The sequence below is a fragment of the Centroberyx affinis genome, unplaced genomic scaffold (genome assembly GCF_046629955.1).
Source record: "Centroberyx affinis isolate AG114_WGS23_722 - 3 ecotype Tasmania unplaced genomic scaffold, CSIRO-AGI_Caff_v1 ptg000743l_1, whole genome shotgun sequence".
In the NCBI taxonomy this organism is placed as follows: Eukaryota; Metazoa; Chordata; class Actinopteri; order Beryciformes; family Berycidae; genus Centroberyx; species Centroberyx affinis.
Window position 1 is genome coordinate 509,253 of NW_027279356.1, and position 23,440 is coordinate 532,692.

The 23,440-nt window shown below is 41.8% G+C and overlaps 2 protein-coding genes across 2 annotated transcripts; both read right to left on the reverse strand.

Annotated features, from left to right (window-relative positions):
• Positions 1–4,517: 4,517 nt before the first annotated feature.
• On the reverse strand, positions 4,518–9,003 carry LOC139644484 (protein sidekick-like). Its single transcript, XM_071519854.1, has 13 exons — positions 8,900–9,003; positions 8,407–8,745; positions 8,113–8,241; positions 7,782–7,949; positions 7,604–7,674; positions 7,042–7,288; positions 6,784–6,870; positions 6,548–6,676; positions 6,163–6,327; positions 5,543–5,661; positions 5,338–5,440; positions 5,217–5,247; positions 4,518–5,119 (listed from the first exon to the last, which is right to left on the reverse strand). Exons 1-13 carry the CDS (start codon positions 8,961–8,963, stop codon positions 5,059–5,061), a joined length of 1,713 nt encoding a protein of 570 aa, XP_071375955.1. The 5' UTR covers positions 8,964–9,003; the 3' UTR covers positions 4,518–5,058.
• Positions 9,004–10,656: 1,653 nt separating this feature from the next.
• LOC139644475 (hepatitis A virus cellular receptor 1 homolog) lies at positions 10,657–14,070 on the reverse strand. The gene is made up of 6 exons (XM_071519846.1): positions 13,962–14,070; positions 13,431–13,769; positions 13,268–13,345; positions 12,978–13,048; positions 12,492–12,585; positions 10,657–12,322 (listed from the first exon to the last, which is right to left on the reverse strand). The coding sequence occupies exons 1-6, from the start codon at positions 14,002–14,004 to the stop codon at positions 12,249–12,251; spliced, it is 699 nt and encodes a 232-aa protein (XP_071375947.1). The 5' UTR covers positions 14,005–14,070; the 3' UTR covers positions 10,657–12,248.
• Between the last annotated feature and the right edge of the window lie 9,370 nt (positions 14,071–23,440).

Sequence of the window (23,440 nt, forward strand, 5' to 3'; positions counted from 1 at the left end):
TTGTTCACCACTGAATGGCCATCTTTCAAGGGGCGGCATGCCAGCGCAAACACACACAAACACACACGCGCGCGCACACATACACACACAGATATGCACACAGAGGCAGATCATTTTTCTCCCTCATGAAGTAGGTAGCGAGAATATTACAAACCAAAATCATAACGCATTGCCGTAGGCCAGAGGTTGGATGAAGAGAACAGAGGCAGCTGGATAATAGAATTACCATCTGACAGACAAGGGAACAGATAGATAGATAGATAGATAGATAGATAGATAGCGTGTGTGTATGTGTGTATGTGTGTGTGTGTGTGTGTGTGTGTGTGAGAGAGAGAGAGAGAGAGAGAGAGAGAGAGAGAGTGGAGCGCCTTATCCTCCATTAATAACAGCCACTAATCCCCTGATGTGATTACCCCTCCCTCCCTCCCTCCTCCTCTCGTTTCTCCCTCTTTCCCCATCGTTCCACCGTATTTCTTCCATTCAGCAGAGCCAGCCACTTGTCTTCCGTGGCAGAGCTCAGCTGGTCCAATCCCCTGAACAGATCCAAGACTTCCACTGTGTTCAGCTGCCAGGACGATGGAGGTCTTCCAATTTGACGCCTCTCCTTACCAGAACTCGCCTCTGGGCAGGTGTATAAAATGCACAAGCCAGTGGTGTTAGGGGAGAGAAGGAAGCAAATTTAAACAGATTAAGACCCATGCTGCTGTTCAAAGCTCTGACACTTAATGCTGCCTGAATGAGAGGTGACGTGTGATATGAATCGTACAAGATATGGTTTTGGATGTTCAAACGTTTATGGAAATATCTGCGAGCATTAAGGATTATGGGTGTGCAAAGGGAGGTAACAAGCATGTCAGTATAGCTATTTCTGTCCTCAATGTCTCGCTGCCAAATGCATTTTTTCAGCATTTGATAAACTGGCTACATCAATATAAAGTCTAGTGTGTTTCTATGGAAACTTAGACCTCTGAGAAGGTTGAAATTTGCCACTGAGCTCAAGATCTGCTCAATAAAAGCGCACTATGGTAAATCTTTACACTGTGTTCAGTTCACACATGCAGCACAGAGACATATAATACACGTCTCTGTGCACTTCACAACCAGCATATCCTCAAAGGTGAAACATACAAAAGATAAATGCATATTTTATGAAGTAACATTTATCATAATTTATTCATTTATCAAATTTATGTAAAGGTAAAACATGACCAAGTTGGATTTCTTCAAACTGGAAAGTGTTCTGTTCAAAAAAGAAGTTGCCCAAAGTTGCCTTGTACTATATTTTTTTATTTAGCCTGTGAATGATTTGTCTGGTTAAAAGATGAGCAATGAGTAATAATCTGAAAATGAATGTTAAATAGACTTACAGTATAACACAGAGCACAGAGTGATATTTGAAACTGCCGCACTCCACATACATAAAATAAATCTAGATCCTTGCACTCACAGACAGACAAATGCTCTTATACACACATTCACATGGGCACACATGCACAAGCACATACCTACACACACGTGTATACCCATACACTCACTCACACACACACACACACACACTCACACACACACACACACACACACAGGCTCATGCAGGTCCCTCAGGGAAGCGACAGTGCAGTAGAATGTTCTACTTGGTTTACTTGGTGATGTCTCCATGGTAACTGTTATGTCTGACCTTCAATCATGTGCACTGCCTTCCATCTGGCTCAGGTTGGCTAATCACATCACATCAACACACACACACACACACACGCACACACACACACACACACACACACACTGTCAAATCAGAGTTAAATCAGACTTGCTCATGAAGACATTTTTGGTGCTTTTTACATTGCTACTTTAACATCTTTCTTAACAAATTCATTACCAGTAACTGCAGTTTGAGAGAAACATGTCCAGCTCACACACAACACATGTTCCCAATTTTATAATTGCTACATATTTTGCCTTGATTTTCATTTGCCCATTGACATGCGTGCTTCAGCTGTCAGTAGATGAAAAGTTCCTTTGAGCCCTCTCTGTTTTTAGGGGCTTTGCATTGTATCAAGACTTGAATCAATTAGTGCTTCTTTCATCACCAAAAAGGCCGTTCCTCAACACCCTGCACGCCTTTGACAAACCGCTGCCGTGTCCCTCTACTCTTTCTTGTTCCACCCCAACTCCCTGCCCCTTTCATTTCCCTTCTGTTCAATACTCTCATCTGCTCTGCTGTTCGCAAGTTCATAGGGAGCTCCAGAAGGGCCCACATCTGGCAGCTCCTTAGGCCCAGGGACGTGCATCCGTTCTGGGGCAACAAGGCCTGGGGACCAGCCCCTCCTGTGGAGATCAGCCTTTGGTGTGTGTGGTACAGTTCAGAGTCTCCACTTCCTGAGCACTGCTGCCTTGATGTGGCCAGAGTCATAGTGCATGATTTATTACAGCACTAACCCTGTCCCCACTGCTAATACTGCCATTATTATGCCCATACATCCCCTCCTCCTTCCTTAGTCACCCACCTGCAGTCCCACACTGAAGCCTTTACCAGATACAGCTGACACAGCTCTGCTCGTCATATACAAGGAACATTGTGTTGTTGCCTTAATGGATGTTTGGCCTCAGTAGAAGATGTTTAAAGAGGGTGGGGGAGCGATGCTGTGAATGTGGCGACAGTGTTGGGGTGTTGGGGTTATGACACAGAGATCAACTGTTGGTCAGAGAGATCAGCTGTTTCCATTTGTGTCTCAGGTCCTTGTCCTTGTTATTGATTACTAGTTTGTTTCCTTGTATGGTTTAGTGGTGGCAAGCATGGGCCAAGGGGCACCGATGGGGGTGGAAGTTGGTAGGGGGCATATTGGTTTATGGCTGTGTGGCCAATCAAAGCACCCTCATCAAAGTCACCCCACCTCTCCTTCCCACAACCTTCCTTCCCTCTTTTTGTCTGTTTATTTAAGTGCCATGCAGTGTAATCAGCAGGGAGAACAGAGAGAAAGAGGAATGAGGGGAAAGCAGGATGGAGAGGTGTAGAGATGGAGGAAAAGCCCTAAAACAGGAAGGCCCTGGTGTTTATCTATGCAGAGTCAAAGCCAGAGTGAGGAGGCGGGGGAAAGAGAGGGAAGGACAGCGGACAGCGGAAGTCAAGGGGACCAAAGATGAGAGGAAGAGCTGATCCAGAGAGGAGGGATGTGGTAGACTTCTGTTTAGAGGCCATGGTCACGCAGCAGGCAGAGGCTTTGTGCGTCAGCGGCACTGATTTTGTGATGGGTTAGCACTGCAAACAAACAAATCAAGCGTTATTTATGCCACCGTAGACAATTAGTCCATTTCCAGGGAAGATAACATTGTAGTATGAAAATGTGTCTCCAAAGCAACAGTTCCTCCACCAGTGGCTTAGTGGTAGGCCTCCTTTAGACACGGATAAATAAACTTTGGTGTTGCTGCTGCCAGTGAAGAATGAAGCAGAAAAGGAACTGGAAGGCCCCATTAGAGTTTACATATCCATCCATCCATCCATCCATCTATATGTTGATCCCTGCTGCGGCATGTGGTCCCTGCAGGAGGCTGGGACAGGGGCTTGGGTATCCCCCCCGTGCTCCCCCATTAGAGGGAGCCTCCCTCGCAGGCAGCTGCCTCACAGCTCCTCTGAGGTATCACATCTCCTCCTCTTCCTTGTCTCGTTAATTAGGACAATTAAGAGATTTTCAGGACAGATGGATGGAAATCCAGCTGGCTGTGGCGCCTGCCCCTGAGGACGGCTCCAGCGAGGTGAGGTCTGAGCGAGCGCTGGAAGCCATTACACCAACTCACTGATGGGACTCTGGCGCCCTCCTGTGGCTGTTGTCAGATATTGTCAGATAATGGTGGTCAGTGGTTGTGAGAGGTGCGGAAAATAAAGGTCCCAAATTATTCCGTTTTCATGATTTTGTTTTCAAATATACTATGGCTCAGAAAAAGAAGAATGTTTTGCAAATAAATGCAGTTTAGTTTGAAAGAGTAGTAAAGTCCTCACAGGCAGAACAGTCACTATTACTCGACCCTGATTGGCCAGCTCCCCTAATTAAAATGAGGTAAACCTGCTGAGTGGAAACTTTCCAGTTCAAATTCAGCAAAATTGCCTGATTGGAAGGATTTAGTTTAGTTTAGTTTAGTTTAGTTTAGTGAGGGAAGCCAATCAGGCCAAGTTCAGTTGTGGTGCGTTCACTGAAAAAAAGGATCATTTTTTTTTCATTCTAAACATGGATTGAATATGTATTTAAATAGAAATTTGAATTCCTATAACAGAGCTCCTTTAACCATTTAGTCCACAGGCGACAGTGGCCAGTTAATTCAACAGCAATTCACCACCTAATTTCACTAATTTAGAAGAAGTGGCTAGGGGATAAATTTCTCAGTGATGGTTGAACTACAATGAGACAAAAAAATTTTTGAAAACTACATGTAGCTAGCTACACAAACACTGTGGAATAATGTTTATTACCGTACAGGAAATGCAGAAAGATGTGGTGGTATTGCATTACACAAGTGCAGGTAGTCAAGTAAACATAAAACAAACAATTTGATGGCCTATTGATGGTTATAAAAGTGCAAACAATATATATAATATATACATACACAGTATAATGTTAGAAAGTTAAAGCAAACAGCAATTGAAACAAATGAACAAATGAAATCATAGAAAAATCATCTCTGCATGTGGAAGAAGGTAAAATTTCAAAACCGCATCACATTTTGGCTGCTACAGCCTTCATTATGGTTGTCAACCCCATAAAAGCGACACCATGCTGGTTTTGTGATTAAAGTTTCTTCTCTATTTGTTTACCAATCATAGCGGATTTTTTCATTTTGTTCTTTTTTTTTTTGAGTCACCTTCTCAAACTCGGTGAACAGTGAAGTTGCAGCAGATTTTGCATTTTACATGAAATAAAAAGAAAAAAATGAATCAGGCCTGCTTACTATTTATAGCCTACTCATTTCACAATTTTCATAAAATGTATAACTGCTTATACATTATACACCGCTGCTTCTCTGTTACTTCTTAATCTCTCCAAAAGCCAAACTGTAGAGTAACTCAGCGGCTTACAGCTCTGGGACCGGCTCAGAGCCTCTGTAACGTATGGCGCCATTGGTCAGCCACGCTCTGCAGACAAGAGAAACAATAATCGTTCAGTTCCTGTGAAGGCAGTAAAGCATCTGAGGTAAGTGACTTAATGTCAATGTGACTTATAACTACTCACATGCCCAGGATGCCTTTATTCCGCTTCATTCCTGTGGACAGAGAAGGTGAGGATAAAATTAAGGAGGGAAATGTTGATGGGCTTCTGAGGTAAGACAATGCACACTGTTACGCCTACTCACGTCGAACCTGCCATGCGGTAACTATGGCAACAATCAACACCACCACCACCAATGGCACCATGATGGCAGCAAGGTGGCCACCCTGACTCTCCTCAGTGCTCACCTAACAGAGACAGTTTCAAAGGTAAAGATAATGGAACTTTCTGGCCATTGATTTGTATTCATCTTGTGGACATAAATTGAAAGTCTTTGGTTTCATACTCACAGCAGCCTGACTGTCAGTAGATATAGTAGTTGAGAAGGGGTCCCTCTGTGTAGATTTGGTAGTTGGCTGGGTGTCCCTCTGAGTAGATATGGTAGTGGAGAGGTTGTCCCTCTGATGACCTGTGGGACACAGCCAACAAGAAGCAGCAAAGAGGAAGTTTCTACAGTGTTGCTTTCCAAAAACTGCAAAAGCTGTATAACTAATAAATTGAGCAAAACAATGACACTGAGAAAATTAACAGGTCACATACAGTACAGTGTAGTTTATGCATGTGGTTTTCTGAGGAACTGTGATCACGTTATGGCAAGAGCCTGTTTTGGCCATGTTTTGAGCTGCCATGCTGAGTGTGAGTGTGAATTAGGGCTACAGCTTGTGCTTTTATAGAAATGGGAAGGAAACATGAAGTCTATCCCATATTAAATACTTATCTCTCCAATCTGAACACAGTTAAAGCACCACGAAGTAAAGCAATGGAAACACTGTTCTTGCTTGCCTGATATGCCACACTTAGATGTGTCTGTAACCTGTCTTAGATATAATATTTAACGTTTCATCGGAGGTGTCATTTGAGACAATGAGAAAAAAAAAAATGGTTGTTGTAATGGAGTGAAAAACAACACCTGCTTCTCCAATGGTGACGGTGAGGACATTGCTGGCTTCACTCATGCCGATACTGTTCCTGGCAAACATGCGGATGTTGTAGGTGGAAGGATGCATCTCTATCACCGTGGTCTCTGTCAGGTTGGGGCTGAAGTCTCCAACTCTCTTTGTGGAATCCCACGAGGCTGCAGAGCAAGAGGTCAAAGTTGATGTCAAATAGCACATAATATTACCAGGAATGAAAGGGATGAAAAAACAGGGATTAAAAGAAAAAAAAAGTGTCTTCTTGTGTAGGCTGAACACGATACGTGCCAAATGCCAAAAAGTTAAACAATGTAATGTGAGCTTACACCACAGGAGCCTGGATATAACAATTCATTTGAATGTTTAGAATTTTTCTCTCACCATTTACTGCTTTGTACTCCAGGTCATAAACAGTGATGGGGCTGCCTCCATCAAACCCAGCAGTCCAGTGAAGGGAAACCGTCTTATCTTTGACTTCCGTTAACTCCAGTACCGGGGGGTCGGGGGACACTGGGAGACACAGAGACATTTGTCAAAGGAATAGGTGACACATTCACTAAGTCAAAGATTTTGACCAAAATCAAGAAAAACTAAAAAAAACCCTCTGAAATATATACCTGGAGTGAAACTTGTAGTGCTTTGTCCCCAGATTGTGGCAGCAGTTGAAGTCGTCTCAGTAGTCTTAGCTGTAGAAGTTGTGTGAACTTGGGAGAGACAGAAAAAGAGACATTTTCCCATCTCGGTAAATATTCACCCGACATCACAAAGATAATTGAAGCAGCAAAAACTTATTTTCACAGAATTCCTCTTTAGATTTTATGATGCAATGTGTGTCAAGCAGTGTTTTTTTGTCACAGTGCTGCCTTTCAACCCACCTTCATCCAGAGTGCTGCAGAGAGGCGCAGCTGACGCGGGCCCTATCCCTGCATTTGTTTTGGCCTGTATAAGAACACTGTACTTGGTCGATGGCTTCAGGTTGCCCAGGATGATGCTCTCTAATTCCCTTGTAGCGGTCAAACTCTGGTGGTGCCACTTCTTGAACTGCCTGCCTGCAGCGTCGTACTCCCTGTAGCTGATGCTGTAGCTTCGCAGAACCCCGTTGCGCTGCTCGGTCTTTGGAGGCTAGTCAGGAGAAAACAAACACACTCTTTAGTGCAGTAAAGCATTTCACTCATTGCTTCATTTCGTAAGTATCTACATATTAGCCCACCAATCTATACCTCCTATAAAGCCAGATCTAACAAGGAGGATTTCATTTAGAAGTTTGTCATGTGACATCATCTGGCATTTATTGCTTTTTTTAAAGTATCAAAAAAAGGCTCTCTTGTAATAACACTGATAGATTACACTAGCTGAATGTGTACATATTCCACAGAAAGGGAAAATATCTATTTAAAATGAGTGTCTTTGGATAACCTGTCAAAATTATGACTTTACCTTCCAAGTGACTCTGATACTGCGAGAAGTGAGGGCCTCCAGCTGCACGTCCAGTGGAGGACCCTCTGGTGCTGGAGGGAGATTAAATGTTATTTATTAAATGTCAACTCACAAAGACCTCAAGGTGTTTTGAACTCATAGTAATGTAATGAAGGGGCATCAGAATATTAGACGCTACCTGCTTCTTTTGTGGTGACAGTAAGAACATTGCTGGCCTCGCTTATGCCCACACTGTTGATGGCAAACATGCGAATGTTGTAAGCCTTGGCCGGACGCATGTCAATCAAAGTGACCTGAGTCAGAGAAGGGTTTATGTCTGCAGTTGTTACTGCCGTTTCCCAGGGTGCTGTGCAATGAGAAATCAAGGGTCATGATTGCATCACTGCAATAAAATCCATACTGCCTGTACATGTATAGCACAAACCAAAGTATATATTTCAAAAGATACAATAAACTACTTATTGTTCAAAATCTGTGCAGGATGTTAGGATGTTAGGATTACTGCTTACCCAGTTTGTTCTTGAAATCAATCCTAAAGGATGTGATGGGACTGCCGCCATCGAACACGGGAGTCCAGCGAACAGTGATGGTCCTCTCCTTCACCTCTCTTGTCTCCACCTTCAAGGGTTTAGGAGGTGCTGAAAAGAAAGAAATGTTGCTGGGAAAAAAGTAAAAAGTAAAAAAGAAAAACCTATCCAAAAGCCCTTCTAGCCATTACCTACACTCTGAATTATTTCCATGAACTATGTCACATATAGCACTTGTTCCTTAGAGAATAGGCAGTTTCATCCTGTGCCTCTCACCTGGCACTACAGTCAGGGTGAGCTGGTGTTTGTGGTCGTTGAACCAGCCTGGTATGTCCACCCGGCAGCCGTACACCCCCGAGTCACTCTCCTGGACCTGCCTGATGGTTAGGGACACGTCTCCCGCACTGAGGTCACCTAAGAGCAGGTAGCGCTCGGACAATCTGCCAGTCACCGACGTCCCGTCCGACTTGATGACCTCATTGGCGCAGCCACTGTTGGGGATGGCGCCCCGGCCCCAGCACACAGACAGCCTGCCGTAGTAGCGGGCGTCATACTTGCATGTTAGGGTGACATCCACTCCCACTGTGGTCTCGATGCTTTCTGCAGACCGGCCACCTAAAAAGGCAGAAAGATTTGTTGGTAAAGAGGAATATGTAGAAAATCAAAAAGAGGTAGTTCTTATCAAAATATTTTAGAATTATTATCATCATTTAATCATCATTTACATGTAAATGTAAACTGTAAATCTTCTTCATCATGAATGTCTTACCGAGGAGAAGGCAAAGGAGCAGCCTGCAGCAAAAGGGCAGGTGTCTGCCGCCCAAAAAAATCATTTTCCAGCTATTTAACCTCTTCGCAGAATCAGTCGAAGGGTTTAGCTCACCTGCAAAACTGCACTAAACCAAACCACAGTGCCGTTTCAGCTTTGAAACTTTTCCAAATCACATGACGCTGTCCGTAATTTGCACACACCAACAACTTCTGCTGGCTGAAGAGGAATGCAGAATAGAACTGTTTCCTTTTCTGTGGTTTTGGTTCCTTGTACTAAAAGTGGATGGGTGTAGATGTCTTCCTTTCTAGTGATTAGAAAGAAAGCAAATCAATGGAATATCATCAAATATATATACAATATATATACGTATATTCTATCCATCGGTAGTGTTGAGGAAGAAATGGAAAAGTACCCACTGAGCAACATTTCTATATGCTCACTTAATATGTAACCTTTGACCCATATGTGTGACCTATAAGTGCATAAAACTCAAGATTCACTAGCAAGGACCACACCATCAACAAGATGCGTTTAAATGATTTATTGAAGGAAGATTGATGAGCATGGTTTCTGGTAGCTGAATGCGTTGTGGGGAGGCTTCGTAGGGAATCCGCCGCGGCACCCGGGCCACGACGGACCCCCAAGGGGGAGGAAGGAGAGGGAGAACAGGAAGAAAGAATAGGGCGGGGGGGAGGGGCGCAGAATACGAGAGCGAAAGGGGAAGAGAGTGTTAGGGTGGTATTTAAGGGATGCCGGAAGAGGCGCGGTTGAGGTGTGGTCCTGCTCCTGAAACTCGCTAGGTAAGCTTCAAATACTGAGTCTGCTTCACCATTATGAGATTAAACTCTAAAAGTAACATTTATCGTAACGTTTTTCTCACAGAACTGTGAGCTTGGAATGTGCAAATGTCCAAATCTCATAGATAACACTGACCAAGTGACTTTGACAAAACAATAAGTTGTCCTGTAGAAGAAGGGGGTCACCTCTTATTACGCATCTCCTTAAAGTGTCGGAACTATAATTTTCATTGGTTGTTCAGTCTTGTTCATATGACCTTATGACCAATCGCTTTATTATATTCTATCTGTATTAACATAATCAGGAATATTTAACACTATAATACTGCCGATCCCTCCTCCTGAGTTTTCTTCCACAGTTACAGATGAGCTAGGTATAATGTTGGAATCAGAAGATAAATCGATCAAGCAATCAATCCTTATGCAGTGTTTCATATAAGATACAAGGTGTGGCAGGGGTTGAAATTAGATTTTGTTTTTTATTTATAAGCATTTGAATTCTGAATATTTCCCATTGGTGGAGCAGCGTAGCAACCTGGCAGAACAGTTCTGCTCCTACAGGAATTCTGCAGTAAAAAGGTGCTTTTTGTACATCTAAAAATAATTTGTTCCAGTGGCAAATGTTCAAAATACCCCAAAAAAGAAGACTTTAGCCACAAAAAGTAGTTTGATATTTGTCCCGAATGATTCTCACTCATTATGTGCAGATAGTTACTCTGGTTCATTCAAAGATCATGGCCTTTTGTATGTTAGACTGCTGAGTAAACATCTGAGTCTGCTGACCTGGATATTTAGTAACCCTGCATGGTACTTCCTCTTTGTTCCCTCAAACCAAACATGTGCTGAGTAAATCTATCTACTACATTATTTCATTCTACAAAATTGTCATCATTAAGAGTATTATAAGCATTCATCACACTGGAAGCTGGCAAACTGATTTTTTTTAATTAAGCTTTTATTAACTTTAATATTGTAGTAACTTAATCAATTTAGTTACATTTATATACAATTTTGTTCTGTTAGTTCCACAACAAACAACAAATCCAAAGTGACACTCCCTTGACTCTTGACTATATGCTGACTTCTCGCATTTCAGCAAACTTTTCCCACATAAGACGTGTGAGATTGCTGGGAAAATGGACCAAACAGCCAGTTAGAAATGCTCATAACATTTCCCCCATCGATTCAGGAGTGATGCCCCTATTCTCCATTTCTGAATTTGCTCCCACTACTACACTAATCAAAGAGCATAATCCAGTCTTATTGCCCATCCCACCACCACTCCCAAAACAAGAGCAGGGTCAACGTTCATACTGACTCTTTATATAATGAAAATCCACATAATGAAAGTGGAACTGAGACAGAGACAGATGAAATTTTTCTCATCTACTGCTATGAAAAATGAATACATGGAGGGTATTTTGGCAAAGATTTTGACAGTGGATATTTGAAAACAAGGTTCAAAGGTGAACAGTTACATCATCACTTTTTTCTTAAATAGGCACTATTGATAAATTTAATAATATACATTTTTGGGTTGAAGAATAACACAAAGGTGTTTTATCATAAACTAGACAGGAATGTAGTGAAAATGTAATTTTAAGCTGAAAGTTGAGCCTGAGCATGGTGTGTATGATGATGACAGAAAAACAGCAAGTCATCATTTTACAAAGGAAAGAAATTTGCCATAATGTTCCATTTCTGTCCAAAATATTACGCTATGGTATAAACCATGTTTTTCACACTGGTGAGTGTATAATGAGGGTGGAATTCTGTCTAGTAAAGTGTTCACAAGATTTTGATAATAATATATTCTGTCCACTAGGTGGCATTGTGTCCACAAGTATAGCATCCCATCCACAACCAGAGTAAGAATTTCAAGGCTTGTGAGATCAGTTTCACCTCGACCCACTTCATGCCAGGTGAACTTTTGCCATGCACATATATATATTTCTCCACAGCAGTTTCTCAACCTTTTTGGCTTGTGACCCCTTAAAAATAAGCGACGCCTACTCGCAACCCCCGTCACAGGCTGCATATGCAGAGTATTAACCAAAGAATGATTTTTCCCTTTTCAGGTCATTTCATTTGATTAATTATCACAAACTAGAGGCTTAAAACTATTCAATATTTCACAAGAAAAAAGCTAAACTTAGACAAGAATCAGAAAAAATAAACATGATAATATATTTGTACAGCAGAAATATTAGATATATTTTTTTCCTATCCTATAAATCATCTCACGACCCCCCAAAATTATTTTACGACCTCCTGGAGGGTCCCGACCCACAGGTTGAGAACCACTACAGAGTATGGTTTCACATCCTCAGTCACATATGACACACACTTGGCCTTTTCAGTGCAGTCTGAGAAACTGTGACCTGCAATACTGGGGAATTTGGTAATTTCCTTTCTTAACCTCACTGATTAACAGATTAGAGTTCAGAAGGCTTCCCCTCTGTGGCTGAAGAATCCACACAGGGCGAGCAGTCACTCCTTCAACCAGCCGCTGCTTACAGAAATCTTTACACTCTCATCATGCCTGCCCATCACTCCGGCATTTGCATATCTTCATAGTCGTTCTCAGCGTGTTCAGGTGTCCTCCTCAGCGGAGATCTTCTCCCTGGGTTAAAGAAACGCAAACATTAAGAGTTATTCTCAGCATGTGGTCTAAAGAGGGAAGTAAAGAGCCCCGCTAGTGGTGTCAGCTGCTTAACAGACACCCACTTTCAAAGAGTAAAATCCATCTAAATGGCACATGAGTCACAAACTATAATCCATTCCACACTTACAGAAAATAAGGACGAGGATTATGATTATGGTGGAAGAGAAAATTGCTGCCATCCTGCCAATGTTCTCCGTTCCTGGGAAGGCTTTGAATCTTTCCTGAAATGAAAATGAATGGCATCGTGAACGATAGGGTCAATTATAATCCGTGCATAGCGTTAAGGATGAGGCATAAATATATAGCATATTGAAATATATTAAGAAAACAGTAATATAGCTTTGCTCTCTCTAGCTCTCTTCTCCACCCACCCCCCACTACCCCACCCACACACATGCACATAAACACATACTTTTGTTCACATGCATCAAAATAAGAGCAATATGAATAAGAACAGAAGAATTGTACAATATCTCTACAACACGGAGGATCCAGTCTGTATTTTTTCATATAATTTTGTCAACCAAGAATGGCTTAGCCCCTATTCTTTAAAAAGTACAATCATTTGTTTAAATTTTGTGCTGTGAATCATTTTGTTTCTTTTGTGCAGTACCTCACTTATGTCAAAGTCCATCGCTGGCTCATCATTTCCCATTTCTTCAAATACTGATGTTGTCAACATTTCTGTAAGGGGTTGATACAGTCGATTACTGAGGTGTATAAAATGGAGTTTATATTAAAATGATCAAATGCAAAATACTCAATCTTATCCCTGCATACAAATATGCAATGCCAATAAGAAGAGCTGCTGAAAGATGTAGATTTGGAGAAGAAAAGTAAAAAAAAAAATCACTTTTGATTGACTTTCTGCAACAGCAACAGTTATAACAGTTATGTGCTTACCAAGTCTCCCACCAGTAGGAAGCATGTTCCTACTTGTGGGAAGGAGTACAACCTGGGTAACGGGTTGTTCCACAGGAGCTAATAAAAACATAAAAAACCTCAGGCTTGACTGATGAACATCACAATATGCATTATCAGCTTGGATGGTTGACATGAACACTACCTTCCTCTATGACCAGGTGTGTGTTGGCCTTGAGGTCGTTGAACCAGCCTGGGACCTCGACCCTGCAGCCGTACACGCCGGCGTCACTCCTCTGGGCGCGGAGGATGGTCAGGGACACGTCTCCTTCTCCCACCCGGCCCAGGAGCTGGTACCTGGGGGACTGCTTGAAATCCACAGTCCCGTCCCAGGAGGAGAGGATGGTGTTGGCGCATTTGAACTGGGGCACCTTCCCTTGCCCCCAGCAAGTCCCCAGCATGCCGTGAGTGTGCGTGTCATAGCTACAGGGCAAAGTGACATTGTGCCCGATGAAGCCAATGACAGTGGAGGTGCCCTTGCACACTGTGGAAGACAGCAATGACAGTCAGATCAAACGGGACGATATGATGCAGATCAGAAACACGATTCTGAAATGTGAAGCCCCCTCCTCACCACTACCACACACACACACACACACGCACACACACACAACTCCACCCACACATGCTTCACAAAATGTGCATGAAGAAACAAAAGCGTAGCGTATCGACTCACCTCGGGTCAGGAGAGAGAAGAGGAGATAACAAAGAGGACGCATGTGTGTGAAGGCTATTGTATAACAGACAAAGCAGAGTCCTGAGGTGAGGACAAGAGGCGTTTCTCCCCACACGTTTCTCGCATTGAAGTTTCAACTTCCTCTTTTTGAGAGTCGTGAAAGAAATCAATAGTAGTCATCTCTAAATCTGGACCTTAATGCTTATGCTGCGCTATGAGCTCACTGGCACTGCGATGTTGTCCAGTTCTGCCTCACTTGGTGTTACAAAACATATATGAGACTATTTTTGATTTGTATATATCAAGGGCTTGGAGCCAAAGGGGCGTAAGTGCGTTATAGTAGATTTTACAGGGGAGCCAAAACAAATGTTGATCAAACTTGGATCAGCTGCCGTTACCACATACTAAGCACAATATTTTAACTTTTAACTTTATTTGGGAGAACGGGTGGGAGAGCCGGGTGGGAGAACTTTATTTTAACTTTTAACTTTTTCTAAAATGGTAAAAGAGTGAAATACGCCTTTTTGGCACAAACATTGTCCCAATACAGCCATGCAGAATATGGGTGTATGTAAGTAAACAATTGTAAAAAAACATTTGTTTTAATACAAATCTAACAATTACACTTCAATCAACACTGAAATATAAAACAAGATCAGAATGAATATCTTTATCTTGAAGTAATGCTCAGCAACTTTTGAATTTTGAATCTATAGGCCTAAGTATTTCATGGGAATATTAACATATTTATCTAATATTTATATCTAATATTGACCTAGAATATTAATTAGGATATTTCAGTTTTTGTTTAAATAAAATGTATGGGTCATGATTTCAGTTGTGTCCTTTTGGCACTGAAAAAATCTCACTGAGACCTTTCAATTGATATATAATACTCATATTTGCCCAAAATCGCACTTGGCTCCAAGCCCTCGATATGTTAAAGACTGTATAAAGGTAATTTCTCACCTGAAAGAAGATGTGTATATAGATCTTCTGTTGTAAAAAAATATAAATATAACATGTCATATAACATTTATTGTAAGTGGAAAGTCCCAACATGACCAGAGGAAGATGACACACACTTCAACAGGAAAAGGTTGCACAAGTCTCCTACACTGGAACAAGCAGTTCTCAAGTGTTTCAAGTGTTTATTGTTGTTGTGCTCACAGAAAATGAGTAAAATCTATTGTGTCTGAGCATGGAAAAGCAAGCTCACTGTGGGCTTTTGTAGACTTTTGTACTGTTCACAGATTGAGAACATTTTGGGTTGAAATCCCCAGTTTCCCCACAGGGATCATTAAAGTTTCATCTTATCATCTTTCAGATGGTGTGCCATTCAAGTAGATCTGATTTTAAGGGCCTTTTCAGATTAGCTTTTTAAGAGGCTTTTCTCACCTTCTTAGACAAAACACATTACATCATGATAGAAACTAGCAGCTTCCTTATTTGTTTATTATTACATATCAAAGGTCAGGGCATTGCATTTTCAAACTCTTAATTATACTACTACCAATAATAATAATAATACATTGTATTTGCATAGCGCTTTTTAAGATACTCAAAGACACTTTACATGAAATATGAGCATTAATGTTTTCAAACTCCTAATGATTTCCCTCATTTTTAAGCCACTGAGGTCAACATGTCAAATTTAATTAAGTTCAGTTCAGAAGGAAGAAGCACACTGGACACCGTTGCAGTAATTTGGCTGTCATGAGCTGTTTTGTCTCTGCTGGCCCTGGAGGAGACAACGTCTTGCATGAAGTCCTCCACTGTGGAATTGTATACGGCACTTATACAACGGCCATGTGAGAGTTCACTCAGTGGTCAAGCGTGTTCAAAAGATATATGGATCCCTGGGACCAATCCTGTCCCCTAGATGTTGTTCCTACAAGGTTTTCTTTAAGAGATGTTCGAATCAGTCAGCGCAACCATTTTATCTATTATCACCAGCTCTCTGGCCACTGGTGTTTTTCCGTCTATCTTTAAACATGCAGGGATTCAACCAAAAAAATAAATAAATCTTTTAGAAATCCCTATCAGATTTTAGAGACTGCTCCCCTCAGAGTGGCTAATGTCCTTTTAGCCGCATTTTTAGTTCCATTTTAATCATTTTAGGTTCCAGTGCAGCCTTTGATACCAGAGTAGACCATACTGTTTTCTTTGGTACTGTCCATACAGTTTCTCTTCACCTGAGAAACCGGTCGGTCACAGTGACAAAGCTCTTCACGGGTCAACTTCTGTCTAATGGAACATTATCAGTCAACATGCTGTAGGAAACTCATCTTCATCCTCAGCTGACATCACATGTGGCGTCCCGTAGGGTTCAATGTTGGACCCCCATCTTAGCACTGGATGTCGCAGAATTTTGAACTCGCAGAACTAAATTAAACCAAATCAGAAAAAGTCCTTTTTGGCCCACCCAACTCAGGTACTTTGTTTGCCAAAGCCAATAGCAAGAGCTGTGTTTGTAATTTTTTTTTAAAAGTGATATATTTTTATTTATCATTTATTTATTTATTAATTTAGTTAAGAAGATATTGAGTTTTGAGTACTGATGACTCTAATCCAAGAGCTACCTTGAATTGGTGCAGTAACAGTCCTGTCATCTCAAAGCTGTTGACACTTAGTTGATACCAGTGATTAATGAATAAAAAGATAAACTATGACCTCCAGTTGGTGGTAATATACACTAGTGTGCGTGATGTGCTGTGCCATTCCTGTATATGTACTATTTGTTCTCGAGGGAGGTCAGCATTATATGATCATGCCTAATGGAAAGGGAGACACACTACGTATATGAGGACAGCTCGCTAAGGTAAATATTTTGATTTGGCAGTTTTTATCTGCCCTCTGCTCACCGCTGACAGGCCCGGTCCAACTCCACTTGTCAACACTGTCAGGTGGAGAGTAAGACAAGCTACAAAGACTGCTACAGATTATTACTCATCTTCTTCTCTTTATCTACGTCTGCTCCTTTGTGAAATAAGTTTAATAAGGGAAATCAATAGTGGATAATGACTTTTACCGGGATTCACCTTATCAGTGTGCTTTATGTACGCTCACTTCCTTACTTTCTGCCCTCATCCTTTATACCTATGATTAATAAATAAAACAGAGAGCAAATTATGACTGATTAGCTGCTAATATAAACAAATATCAATTATAGTTTCAGAAAAGCATTAATTAATTAGTTTTTTCCCCTCTTTAAGGCCCCTTTCCTCATATATATCAGCCTGATACTTCTTACTGTGACATGTACTATGAATTTAAATCAGTTATTTATCGCAGCCTGAACCGGTGGATAAAGAGTCTATTCCGCAAATAAAATGGTGGGTAAACTGAGTTTATGTGGGCTTACACTCCACTACATCCCCGCCTGTTATAAATCCAATACTGTAACTATTTGTGCTCTTAATGTCATATGGCATAAATGTGAACAATTGTCACCGGTTCCAAGTGTATTAATACCAACAGAGGAAGTTTACTGTCCTCCTGCTTTAGCCTCTAACACAGTAACCATTGCTTTAGAGAAAGCTCCATGTTGAAAGTCTAGTTAGTGTTATGCGCCTAGAATAGCAATTTTTCAAAACTAAAACTCTTTTGTTCCATCTTAGCCACATTTAGAGCAAATTGATTCTGGTGGAAATGGATAATCTTAATGAACTCTATTGCTCTACTTCAATATTGAAAATGTAAAAATGTTGGAAATTAGGATAAATTTCCCTTTTTTGATTGTGTCAGCAGTTCTAGCAAGTATTAAACTAATGGAGTGAGAGCACGCCTGGGTCTAAGATCATTAAATTGTCATCTGCAATATGAATCATACTGTGTCCATTAAATACTAAAGATGCTGGACATAGTTAAAATGAAGGGAGGACAAGAAGTACCAGTCAAGGGTTTTGGTGGACTTGTAGAGTCAAGTGCTAAAAGTACTGATCACTACTAACATTTAACGTGCCATTTGATGCTTTTTTGCAGTGCACCTTACGCTGCCATGAGTGCATACATCTTAGCATGGGTGGTCCGGGTGAAAGCAGAATCCCTTAACAACGGAACTGATTACGCCATACTCAACCCAATGACCTATACAGCAGAAAAACACAGCCTGACTTATCACCTTAAAGCTATTAGTTAAGGCTTTTAAGGACCCTGTCCAATTCATAATGGACTGGGAGTCCTTTCTGTCAATGCAGAAAGCTCTTACCTTGATGGGAACATGTTACTCATACACATACAATCCAAAAAGAGATGATATGTTGGTGCGAAAAAGACACAAGTGAGTTTTTAGGTATCCAGTAACTTTTAATGTTGACCTTTAATGTCAACTTAAAAAAAATAGCTTTTTACGGAAAAAAAATTCTGAATCTTAATCTCTGTAAAAGTATGAATTGTTCCTGTTATGTTTTGATTAAAAAAGATGCAATTATTTAAACTTTTGTTTTTGCTCTCCTGTAATATGAGGAAAATGTCACATACAGTCCCTTGTGATTATGTTCAACAGTTTGTGTGTTTTTGTTGCATTTGAGGTGCTTTTTACTGCATAAGAACATTACCTTTATAGACATTATGACACCAACAGGCCTGCTATAAACAGCATGCTGTTATATCATGAAGTTATGTGTTTAAAATAAATCCATAGCAATGTGGGCCAACTCCTTGAGAAATATGATTCAGCAGTGATAGTCATACAGGTAAAGACATTGAGGTTGAGGGAAAGTCCCTCCCTCCTCCAGCCTGTTCCTCTACACTTGGTCGATTCCCTTTTCTAATGTAGGCATGTGGTGAGATGATATTCAGTTGTGAAAAGAGAAACATTTCTGACTTTTTTAGGGTTTCCCATTACGGAAGAGGATTAGGGCCACATGCGAAAAATGTATTTGAGTTATGAGTTTAAAGTCAGAATTCTGAGTTTATTCTCAGAATTCTGAGTTTAAAGTCAGAATTCTGACTTTTTTCTCAGAATTCTGACTTTATTCTCAGAATTCTGACTTTAAACTCAGAATTCTGACTTTAATCTCAGAATTCTGACTTTATTCTCAGAATTCTGACTTTACACTCAGAACTCAAATAATTTTTTCACATGTGGCCCTAATCCTCTTCCGTATCCCATACCATTGGTTTTAATGAAACACTAGACACAACAGAAAGGAGTTTATCTGAAATCGCAAAATACCAAATATTGTCAGTTTGCTCTGTACGGTAGAATTTTCCTCTTCTGTAAAATATACAGTAAAATAAAATTGAGCTTCAGAGTCTTCGTTGCGGAGGGGACTATAGGACCACTGCTCCCTCCAGAAAGCCTCCAGATATTTGCTCAACCTTTGCTCTCGTAGAAGAAACAAGGCTTTGTTTACTTTGATTTCCTGCTTGGGTTCAGATCGGAGCCATTGTCAATCTGCTGTCTAGATAAAGGTTTAAAAATGGCATTCAGAGAGCAGAAAAACTGGGCTGGTCCAAAGCCAACGGTCCGGCGGTGACAAATGTATGTCTGAGCGGCTTTTTGCTGATTTCTGATAAAAACAGGAACAAACAGAAAAGGAGAAGTGACACTCTAGAGGTCGGACTCTGCTGCTGGAGGAGGCTGGCACTGGCAAACACAAACCCACAGCTGAAGCGCACTGGGAGAAGTCGATCTTGAGTTTGTCTCTGTGAAATGTAAAACAGGTGAGTTATGTCAGAATTTCTGATACGGTTCAATACAGCACAATACACGCATCACAGCTTCGGATCTCCGTCGATGTGAGATCCCCAAAGCCATCCATCACAGCCGTCGGCCCGTGAAAGTATTGATATGCGATATTGCTGATGCTACAGGATGCTACCTTTTGGAGGAAACATGCTGAGTTGTCAAGCAGCTCCTCGGTCCCTCAAATGACCTCTACTCCCTAAAAAGTGTCAGTGATGATACACAAACCATCTGCTGGAGGGAATATGGGGCATAACAGCATTCTTGAGGACGCTTCTGTCAATACACTCCCCCGCTGAAGCACATTTAACCCCACACGCTTTCCATTTCGCATATTACTGTAACATACACAAGCTTTCATAGGGGAAAGGACACTCCTTGGCCTACGTTTAAGGTGATTTTATGTAATTGTGTGCATGTTTGTGTGTGTGATGTCTTTGTGTATATGTACTCGTTTGTTTGGGAGGGAGGTTATCGTTATATGTATATATATCATTACTAATGGAAAGGGAGACACACTGCATATATGAGGGCAGCTAAGGTAAATAATTTATCTGCCCTCCATTCACCGCTGACAGGCCCGATCCACCTCCACTTGTCAACCCTGTCAGCTGGGGAGGAAGACAAGTTACAAAGACCACAAAGACCACCATTAAGATCCTGTAGTGCACTACACACTGAATGTGCAACCCCTTTTGCACAACACTCAGTTGAATCAAAGCTTAAAAATCCTTCTTTAACTCGTCTGCTTCTCTTTATCTACATCTCCTCCTTTGTGATTGGTATAGATTTAATGAGGGAAATCAATAAGGGATAATGGCTTTTACCTGGATTCACCTCATCAGTGCACTTCATGAAAAGAGTAAGTGTCCCTAATTTGTACATTCAGTATAGATTACTGTCCCTGGTTCTGTCATTTCTATCAGCCCATGACTGAGATTCAGTCCTGATGTTGTCCGGACAACCAACAGACGAATGGAACATTTTTATGGCCTTTTTGTATAATCAACTGAATAAAAATCGGTCTTTATATGGAATATAACACAGGTTTCTTTCTCTCTCTCTCTCCCTCCCTCTCTTTCTCTTTTCTCTTTTCCTCTGTACAATCATCTCCATGCATGTGTGTGTGTGTGTGTGTGTGTGTGTGTGTGTGTGTGTGTGCAATACATGCATGATGGATTTATGGCCATTACTCCCTGCGACTATTAGAGCTCCACCCCCTTCCCCACTTCTTACTTCCCACCCTCATCCCTCCTGGGAGTGGGTCTCAATGCACCCCCCCCCCTCCTCCTATTAATATCCCACAAGGGAGGCCAGAGCTCATGGGGAGTTTGGGAGCGGAAACGCCTCCGAGCACTCCTGGAAGACGCAGAGCTCGAAGAGGGTGAGAAAAAGAAAGAGGAACAGAGATTAAGGCGAGCGAGGAGAGAAATAAGACTGAATGTGTGAAAAGAGGATTAGAAAGAGTGAGTCTGGAGAGGAAACAGGGGACGGAAGTGAGAGAAAAGGAGGAGGAAGAATAGAGGATGGAGTAAGAATGAGCGGGAGGGATGGAGATCTTGTGGAGAATGCGGAGAATGTCGGTCAAGAAGTGGAGCTGTGTTGAAATTACACTGCCTGTCCCAGATAGAAACACGCTCCATACTCACTGACAGACTCACTTCTTTTATAGGACATAGTATCAATCAATGCCATTTTTACTGTGACCATTCCCAGTGTTCATATTCAAGGCTTCTGTTTCTCTCCCCCGACCCTCAGTTGGGACGCTGCCATGATGCCCCTCGGTGCTGCTGAGCACAGCATCGTTCATTACTGTGAGAACCTATGGGAGAAACTGCTTCAACAGTGCTTTCCCATAAAGGACCTCCTATAGCTCCATGACCCGCCACTTGAGGATGTTCATGGTCATGTGTGCTGTGTACATTGCAGTGGCTCATGGTGCTGAGGCTGCATGCCTACACACACAGTTAGCAGGATGAGGAAGAGACTCGGCCAACAGCATTCTCATGAGTTCAGTCTCCTCCGGCACTATCGAAGGGCAAAAATGTGCAAACATAAACATGCCCTTAGACGAAAGATGATTAGGCATGTACAGAAGGAAAGAAGCTCTCCTGACCCGAGGCTGATCCAGATCCAACTCTTTCTCTCCGCTGGGAAACAAAGTCCTCTTTTCATTTCTCACATGGCCTGGCCACCCCTGCTGCTAACACAGGACAGAAAGTGGCTGAGAAAACCATGCAAGGACATGAGCAGGGGACCAGTATGGGAAAGATTACACATCCAAGCTGAGCCGGCTCTGAACAGAAGTCCCCCAATGGTAATGACCTAAGATGTTTGGACTCCTCCAAAACCTCATGCAATTTTTACACAAGGTTTGGAATGAAATAGCTGACCCTCTAGTTTTATAGGATATAGTTCTCTGCTTTGCAACACAAGTCTCTCCAAAACAGAAATGCAAGTCACTCACAGAATAAGGGGCTAAGGGGTTTAGCGAGTGCAGGTTAGAGGTTTGTGTCCTCTTACCTACTGGCTAAATCCCTGCAGCTTTTATCAGTGTGTTTTTTCCTGTTGATGCGTCTTGAGCAGCGAGAGCCTGACTCAGCCACAATACTGTGAATCAACCCAAGGCCACGAGTCCTCAGCGCTAAACACAGCAAGAGTCAAGGTTCATGAGAAAATTTGTGATCCGTCTTTGAGTGAGTGTGTGTGTGTGTGTGTGTGTGTGTGTGTGTGTGTTTATGTGTGCGCGCACATGCATCTATGCTGTTGTAGTGCATATGTTACTGTATTCCTAGTGTGCAAGTGTACCTAGAATTCATTATTTCTATCAAAGGCCTAAACAGTCCGTGCCTGACTCACCATCTCGTCCAATTCACTTCTGTCCTGTTTCTGCCACTGCACTGACCTTTAATATACAAGATAAGATTAAATATCACTTCTAATGTTTAAAATAGAGGCAGAAAACAACAGCCTGGGCAATAGGCAGGGCTACAACATCTATTTCAAGTCACCACGCCACCGCTATTTCCCACCCAGTTCACAGCATTCAGACCAGACCAAGTGGTATAACTTATATTCAATGGCCTCTGATTGAGTCATTGTTAATGACTGAAGGGGGCTGATTTATCACAACGCCTTACAAGTCAGTGGTATAGAGACGAGGCTACTGCAAATGCCAGCCAGAAACATAAATCAACAGGGTAAACTCACATGTCAAACACCATAGTGGGAAGCTTTTGATGAGGGTGCTACAGGACACGATTTACTGCGACATCTTGCCAAAGGTTAAATAAAAGGCTCAGTTAAAACGAGCACTTAAAAAGAGTGATGTTTTCTGTGTATTTTCAGAGTAAATATTAGGATACGGCATTTCATAATGATTTAAAATGCTTCTTGAGCACCGCCACTGTTTAATCTTATGTCAGTTCTCACATCATGTTCTTATACCGTGTTACAGAATTTGTCAGAATCATAGAAGGAATTTGTGCTTGAACCTTTTTACCCCAGTTCCAGTCATTTGAGGAATTTGTCCGCACATTTCATCTCGCTCCGGCCGTCTTGTCTGAAGGCTCATGAAAGGCACGTCGAGCATCGTCAGCCAATGAGCGCTGTTTATTGGATTCATATGGGGAACCAAAACAAAGACAGGAAGGAAATACACTGTCTGCATGGCTGGACACAATGAGAGGCTGGAGAGAGAAGCATTAAGTCATTGGGAAAGACCGTACCTGTGTCTGCAGATGTGACATTCCAGAGATCTCAGAGTTTTCTGACATAATGATGTGGT

Coding starts and splice junctions, on each gene's coding strand:
- LOC139644484 (XM_071519854.1), bottom strand. CDS start 8,963: ATGATTTTTTTGGGCGGCAGACACCTGCCCTTTTGCTGCAGGCTGCTC. Junction 6,677..6,783: donor CACTACAAGTTTCACTCCAG/GTATATATTTCA, acceptor TGTGTCTCCCAG/TGTCCCCCGACCCCCCGGTA. Junction 5,248..5,337: donor TACCGCATGGCAGGTTCGAC/GTGAGTAGGCGT, acceptor CTCTGTCCACAG/GAATGAAGCGGAATAAAGGC.
- LOC139644475 (XM_071519846.1), bottom strand. CDS start 14,004: ATGCGTCCTCTTTGTTATCTCCTCTTCTCTCTCCTGACCCGAG. Junction 13,346..13,430: donor ACACCTGGTCATAGAGGAAG/GTAGTGTTCATG, acceptor TGTTTTTATTAG/CTCCTGTGGAACAACCCGTT. Junction 12,323..12,491: donor AATCCTCGTCCTTATTTTCT/GTAAGTGTGGAA, acceptor TCTTTAACCCAG/GGAGAAGATCTCCGCTGAGG.